We start from the raw sequence: 7994 nt of genomic DNA on the forward strand, positions 1-7994 counted from the left end.
CGTGCCGCCACGTGCCAGTGCACCCAGATGCCCCCTCCAGGTGCTCTCTCATTGGCCAGCATCACGAAGCCGGGTGCCACACGGGATGCTGGCTTTTTAGCCAAATGCGAACAAGGTGGTGCTGGCGAGTCATCGACATTAGAATGGGACGTCTGACATACGGTGCCGACTAGGAAGTGGGGGAGAGGGGGTGCACCGAGGCAGCCCGGCTCCGGTGCCGAGCAGACCAAGCCTGACGCAGGCTGGGGAGCTCTCTGCTCACTCTTATTTCGATAGGAGCTGCAGGGCGGCTCCCCAGGCACCCCGTTCTGGCTTGTTAACGTGTGAGTACAGGGGTCCGTGGTGTAGGTGATGTATGTGTTCCAGTTTCCCACCACGGGGTCAGTGGAGGGTGAGGCGGTGGCTGGTGCGGGGCCTAGTGATTCCATGGCTGTTGGGCACTGTGGGCCATGTGGCCAGGGGGCTCCACATGCGTCCGTCGTCCCGAGTGCCACGGGCAGGCGTGGGGCAGACAGACCCGCTGCTGCGGAGCCTCACTCAGGCTCGGCCGCTCAGCCGCCAAGAGCAGAGGTGGCGTTTGATGAACTCGTATACTGAGTCGCTTTCTGTTGAGAAACAGGCTCCAACCCTCTCCTTTGCTAAAACTCTAATCAGTCCTCAGCCAAACCTGTGACATAAGTAAACCCGGCGTGTTTATCTAACTGAATCGCACCCCACTCCCCCGCTTAACACGAGTGTGGTGACACCCTCGGCTCTGTGCTTGTTCGGTCCCACAGCTCCCAGCTCAGTGTGTGGCCACACTGGTCAGCGTCAGGTACTGACTCCAGCTGCGTCTGTGGCTCATTTCAGGGCTTTAAGACCCTGGGATGCGAGGCCCTGGCGGGCAGCTCAGTTGGTTAGAATGTCCCTCCCGTACACCAAGGCTGTGGGTTCAATCCCCGGTCAGGGCACATGCAAGAATCAACCAATTCTCCTTCTCTCTCTGAGGAGCCGTTAACATCTTGCCTGCAGACAACAAATAGTGTTGGGAGGTGAGGAATTGTAGCTCAAATGACAGTGAAAGGAGGAACACGTGATCACCTGGGGGTAATTTCTATCACTGTCCACACTCCTTCCCTGCCCCTTAGATCTCTGTGAAATAGACTACACTTGATCTCACGGCGTTTTTCTGTGTGTGTTTTTGTGAATCCTCACCCATGAATATATTTTTCCCATTGATTTTTAGAGAGAGTGGAAGGGAGGGGGAGAGACAAAGGGAAACATTGATGTGAGAGAGACATCAATTGGTTGCCTCCCACACGCACCGGACCAGGGCCAGGGATCAAGGTCCAGGTACATGCCCTTGACCAGAATCAAACCCGGGACCCTTCAGTCTGCAGGCCGACGCTCTATCCACTGAACTAAACAGGCCAGGGAAATCTCACAGTTTTATAACAAAAATAAAACAAAACAACAACAAAAAATCAAGTAAAATGAAAAACCTGCCTGGGACTGCGATGGAGATGGACCAATGAGCACACAGCACACCTTCTCCAGGTCCTTCTAGAGCAGCGGTTCTCAACCTTCCTAATGCCGCGACCCTTTAATACAGTTTCTCATGTTGTGGTGACCCCCAATTTCATTGTTACAAATTAAACATAATTAAAGCATAGTGATTAATCACAAAAACAATATGTAATTACATATGTTTTCCAATGGTCTTAGGCGACCCCTGTGAAAGGGTCGTTCGACCCCCAAAGGGGTCGCGACCCACAGGTTGAGAACCGCTGTTCTAGAGCCTCACCAGACAGCAGCCGCCCCCCTCCCCCCAACCCCCCAGGAGGCCTCCCAGAGAAACTGTCCAGTTACACAGGGCCCTGTGTCTGGTCATCACCGAAAAGAAAGCAAGCAATAAAGATGCTTGTTAAAGAGAGCATTGGGTAGCCCTAGCCAGTTTGAGCTGGCCTGTGGACTGAAGGGTCCCAGGTTTGATTCCACTCAAGGGCATGTATCTCAGCTGCCAGCTCAATCCCCAGCCCTAGTCGGGTGGCATATGGGAGACACAATCAATGTGTCGCTTTCACATCGATGTTCCTCTTCCTCTGTCTCTCCCCCTCCCCGCCACTCTCTCTAAAAAATCAATCGGAAAATATCCTCGGGTGAGGATTAACAAAACAGAAAGAAGGACAGAAAGGAAGGAAGGAAGGAAGGAAGGAAGGAAGGAAGGGAGGGAGGGTGGGAGGGAGGGAGGGAGGGAGGGAGGGTGGGAGGGAGGGAGGGAGGGAGGAAGGAAAGGGTAACTTTTCCCTTGGAAGCTTAAAAAGTCATCATTTTTTAAAATGCAATCCTCTCTCTCCCACTTTATTCCAAATGTTTTTAACCCTCTGACTAATCTGAAGGTGGATCAGTAAAAAATTTAAAAAAGAAAAATCCTATCCTGATGATTAGTTAAATAGGTGGTTTTGGCAGTTGCATTTAGCCACAAGTAGAGTCTGCCTTAGCTCATGAAAAGAAGCCTGGCAATTAGCTTTTATACATCGTATCCAAGGAGTGCTCCGGGAGCTCTGGAAAAGATGTTATGTTCTCAGGAAGTGAGGACAACGCCTCCCACCCCATCTCTCTCAACCCCAATGTGCATTATTCACATTCGCAACAAAACCCCATTTCATTGGGCTGAGGTTAGTCCAGCATTTGTTGGAACCTTCGGGGATCGCAAACCAATGGGGTCCAAGCGAGGCCCTGTTAGGTCCACTTATAAGTCATTGAACGTTTTCTTTAGGAAGAGGAAGTCTTTGCCCGGGTCTCTGTAGAGGCACAGAGCAGATTTCCGACTTGGCAGAGCCTTACTTCCCGCGTGAGCACATTAAGCAGAAACACATGTAACCCCCACTGAGCTGGGCCTGCCCCCCTGACAGAGCACAGTCATGTCCTGAGAGGAGAGCCTGAGCCCCAGGACAGCGGCTCGGTGCGGGGAAAGGAAGGACTACGAGCCCGGGGAGTGGGCTGTGGGCTCACTTATCCTGATAACCAGGGGTCTTGCTGCCCCTAAGCCCTGAGATCCTCCTACGAGACCTTCCAGCTTATCAATCAGTCTTCCCAAGATTTGGTGACAGTCCTGGCAATATGACGTCTACGTAGCGGAAGAACTTCCTATCGTCAACATACAAGACCTGGTGAAGCCAGACCTGATGAACACTGCCCTTGGGGTGCAGATGAGACTTTGGGGGCCATTTCCTACTGGAAGAACTATTAGGGTCCTGCAGATCCCCAGTGGCGAAGCCCTTATGAAGCCCTTATTCCAAGGTGGACCACAGTGAACCCTAGTCACCCAGAGGCCCGGGGTTGACTTAATCTTGGCGGAGGAAGGAGAAGAAACAGAACCGCTCGCATTCAGCCCCTCCCACGTACCAGCCTCTCACACATATTTGTCTTCCGCCCACTGACGAGCCTGTCAGGGAGCTCTCACTCTCCTTCAGACCAGGAAGCTGAGATGAAGTGACCCTCCCAAAGCCTCATTGATTCAGCGGCTGCTCGCCACGTACCAGAAGCAGCCGTGGCCAAGGCAACCCCCCCCCGGGGGAGCTTACATTTCCTTCCATTTTTTCAAGCACTTTCTTATCATGCCTCACAGTAAACGGTACAGATCAAACTACCACATAATACATGCATCATAACACATACATACATACATGTAAACTACCACACAATACATACATCATAAAGCTCACACATACATGCATGTAAACTACCACACAATAATGCATCATAACACACACATACATACATTTAAACTACCACACAATAATGCATCATAAAACACACACATACATACATACATGTGAAACAAAGTTTTTACACATATACCCAAGAACTTACACTTCGTGTGTGCAATGAATTCACTGATGTTTCCTATTCTATCTCTCCTTTCTTAAAAGCACATTTGGCAAAAACCAATCACATTGATTTCATGATCCCTAATGAGTCGCTATCGGGTTTGAAAACACGGTTCTAGTTGACTTGATGGGATGAACTAATGTTGATATTAACATTTCTCCAAGGCCTGGGGAGGTATCGACATCTTTTTCAGAGTCTAGTGTCTGGCAGGAAGGAGGAAGGTGAGAGTGGAGGTGGTTCCTCTGCTCACAGCCTGGGACGGTTTGCGAGAGCCATCCACCTCCGGGCTGGGCACCCAGGCTCCCAGGCCTCCCTTCGCACAGTCTGCCCAATGGCCCCGCAGTCAGATGAGTCTTATCCTCCCTCTCACCTCCTGCTCCTCCCGCACAGGATGACGACGGAGTACCCAGGCCACTACGGCGAGGACATGGACATGGTGTCCTACGACTATGATTACTACATGCGCGGAGCGACAACCACCTTCTCCGCGGTGGAAAGGTGAGCTTCCCCGGGCCAGGGCCGAGGAGCAGCCCGAGCCACGTGCCAGGGCCCTGACTGCAGGAAGTCCGAGCTGGGGTTTTCACTCTTGTGGTTTCCCACTTGGTCCAGGATTCAGGAGAGACTGGGTGGACGATGGGAGGCGCTGGGAACTGACTTATTCTCACAAATGCGTTGCTTGGAGCCGCTCACCCCGGCCACGAGGGGTCCAGCCTGCTCGGGGCGGGACGTCCTCTCCTTGGTAGCCCATGATGCTCTAAGCTCTTCCCTTCACTCAATTTCAAAAAGCACTTCTTCTTGCCAAACGTCAGCAGAAGAGGGCAGCCATGGTTGGAGGCTGTTTCTCCACACGACCCCTTGGGGCTGTGGGAAGACGGAAGGGGAGGGGCTGGAGAGAAGCACACCAACCCACCAACCATATTTAGAAATGAAAGGGGGAAGTTTTATTAACATGAAAAGCACTAACTTGTTCATCCCCTTTCTCTCACCATCAGCTCCCAGTGCTACCTAAATACATCAAGACAATACAATAAGCAGAAAATAAGAATTCTTCTCCCTACTAACGTAGAGAGAGGGGTGTGTGGATAAATGCAGGTGTTCAAGGTAGATGTGATCTACTTGTGGTCAGGTGGGAATCAGGTCACCCAGCAAATGAGTTCCTGAAGTGTTAGTAACACACGCTCTGCAAAGAGAACAAAACTTACATCAACTCATTCAATTATGGACAGTGATGGGTTTGGGTGTGACTTATCTTCTGTGTATAGATGTTTGTAAATGAAATGACATCTCACCTAACTAAAGCTCACTTATTTAATAAGGTCCACAATGTAAACAAACAAACAAACAAACAAGCCTTAATTAGCTCTAAAGAGGCTTCCTGAACAAACACGTTCATGTCACTCATAAGGGACCTCTCAGTTCTCAGTCGGGATCATTTTTATTTTAGATACATTTTAACTAGTTAAGTTACCTGTGTCCTAGTAAAGTAAAAAATGAGCAAGGAAGATAGTACTTAGAACGAAACTTGCCTCAGCAGGGAGGAGCAACAGCTGAATGTTGTCACACACCACACACACACACACACACACGCACACACACACAGGCACACACATACACATGCATGCACACACACGCACACACAGGCACACACATACACATGCATGCACACACAGGCACACACATACACATGCATGCACACACAGGCACACACACATACACACACAGGCACACACAAATGCATGCACACACACAGGCACACACATACACATGCATGCACACACACACATACACATGCATGCACACACACAAGCACACACTCTCGAATGTGCTCACCTAAGAGAAGGAAAGACCTCAGAATGCAAAGATCACAGAAGCCAGTGACGTTCAACCAGTTGCGTAGCCCTGAAGGGCAACTGGGTAAGAGGAGAGCTGGTGCTCAATGTTTTTAATGATGTCTCCATGGCAACAAGAAAGTTAGTTCTGTGTCCCTGTGTAAGAAGTCAGGGGAATCACAGTAAAGAAAGAACACCATCTAAAATTACATCTAAAAAAAAGAAATGTATTTGGGCAATTAAAATGCCCACTTCCTCCACACCCCACTGGTCAAGGCTGAGCGAGTCCATGCACTCTCACACCCGCGCCCGCCCTCTAAGCAAACACGCGATCGATTCCTGCCGGGCAAGAAGGGCAGGCCTCCGCCTTTCCCTTTCTGGGTTCCAGGGGTTTCCTCGCCTTCATTCCCTGCAGTCATGTTTCCTGAAGGAGCGTGCAACAGAGTCAGAACTCAGTCAAAGAAAGAACCAATGAGCAGATGGATGGCCCAGTTAGGAGACGATTCTTCAAGGTGAACTGTGGATGGTGTTACCTACATGCTAGTGCTTCCAGCTGTTAGGGATGGAGCAGGGGGAGCTGACCACACAGCCAGCCACCTAGTCAGTCCCTTGCAGGGCCACCAGGGCTGGGTGAGGAAGTGCCCAGGACTCCTGACCTCACAGCCACCCCCGCCCCTCGGTCTTCTGGAGGCTTCCAGTCCTGTCCTCTGAGGGAGAGGGTTAGGTCCCTTCGGTCCTACCTGCTCCTTGGGGGGCTCATGGCTTTCCCCTCACAGGGCCCTTCCATGGAGTCCTTTCTCACCGCCTGCTCTCTCTCTCCACAGGGACCGCCAGTGGAAGTTCATAATGTGCCGCATGACCAACTATGACTGTGAATTCGAGAATGTTTAGATTTGCCGCAGACCAGATCGGGGTGAAGGGGAGGGGCCGGAGGCCCGAGGGTGTCCACCTGTGTTAACTCCAGTTGGATCCTGGGAGGTTCCTGCCACTCTTTCTCCTCCCTGAGCTGGTCAGTGGCTGCAATGCCAGCTTGCTAAGCCTTTCTGACAAGTATCACACTTATAACCAAACCCACAATGAAGCCACGTTTCTCACTCCCAACATGGTCCATAGTGACTGTTTTATAGGACTGACAACGGCTTTCCACAGGCCACGCGAATGCTGTGCATGCTCACAGCCGGAGCACCTACTGTGCGCACCTCACCGAGGCCTGAGCACCTACTGTGCGCACCTCACCGAGGCCTGAGCACCTACACTGCGCGTGCACGGCCTGAGCACCTACAGTGCACGTGCACGGCCTGAGCAGGAGCCTGGTCCCTGGAGCACCAGGGCTGAGAGTCCCTGGGAGCTGAGCGCAGGGCCGGCTGAGGAAGGCCACAGGGAGGGGTCCCTGCAGGTGGGAGGCCGGGTCCTCTCAGAGGACAGACCTCCCCTTGAGGGACACACTGGCCTGGAGGTTCAGGGCACAGCTCTGTGCTCTGGGTGAGGGGACTGGGAAGTGAATTGGGAACCGGAGTGTTGGGATGGACCTGAAAGACAGGACTGGAGATTCCTGGAGTGGAGAGAGGCTGTCAGCACACCCAGAAGTGCAAGGAGCACGGGAATCAGTCTCCAGTCAGACAAAAAGGGGAAGAAGAGAAAGGCCTGAGGCTGGAGTCCGGTTAGGATGGCGGGGGGCGGGGGCAGGTTGTTTTGGGAAAGGGACCGTCTTTGCGTCGCTGGCACCTGGAGGCTCGGCCAGGACTCCTGGGAGGCCACTGGCCCCCTCACCGGACAGGCCCGATTTTCTGGATGGGAGAGGCTGACCTGAGGGCCCACTGCCCCCCAGTGTTAGTTTAGGGGTATCTTTGGCAGAGGCGGCACCATCTCTCCTCTCCTGTGATGTGTCTGTCCCCAGCCTTTGTATTCTCTTCATGATAAAAGGAATAAAAATATGAGCATTCCTGAGCTGCAATGGTGAGCGCCAGCGTTTGCTCCCCTCTCCCTCTCCAGCTACTCAGTCATCCTTTCAGAAAATACAGCTTCGCATCGGGTCTGTGCCACGCGCCGTGCAGGGCACCAGGGAGACTATGACGACAGTGACAGGAGTGGCTGGGGCCCGTCTGGAAATGCGTGCTGAGTGCATTCATCAACGATTGGATATGGGGTGGGGACGCAGCTCTTTGCCTCTGACTCGATCCTGGCTTGTCCTCAGCCCCCGTCAGCCACCTCCCCTCAGTATGCCACAGGCAGCCCTGGCAGCGGCTCAGCTGGTTGGAGTGTTGTCCCATACACCAGAAGGTTGCGGGTTCA

At 52.4% G+C, this 7994-nt stretch overlaps 1 protein-coding gene across 1 annotated transcript in view; it reads left to right on the top strand.

Moving 5' to 3' along the window:
- Window positions 1-7328, top strand: part of DPT (dermatopontin) — a 32693-nt gene extending 25365 nt beyond the window's left edge. The window contains exons 3-4 of the mRNA XM_070397696.1: window positions 4264-4371; window positions 6527-7328. Of these exons, the coding sequence (XP_070253797.1) occupies window positions 4264-4371; window positions 6527-6593 (175 nt within the window). The 3' untranslated portion in view covers window positions 6594-7328. The remainder of the gene's footprint in view (window positions 1-4263; window positions 4372-6526) is intronic.
- The last annotated feature ends 666 nt before the right edge of the window (window positions 7329-7994 follow it).

Source organism: Myotis yumanensis, unplaced genomic scaffold (assembly GCF_028538775.1).
Source record: "Myotis yumanensis isolate MYYU_CA2020_CCGP unplaced genomic scaffold, mMyoYum1.0.hap1 SCAF_17, whole genome shotgun sequence".
Taxonomy (NCBI): domain Eukaryota; kingdom Metazoa; phylum Chordata; class Mammalia; order Chiroptera; family Vespertilionidae; genus Myotis; species Myotis yumanensis.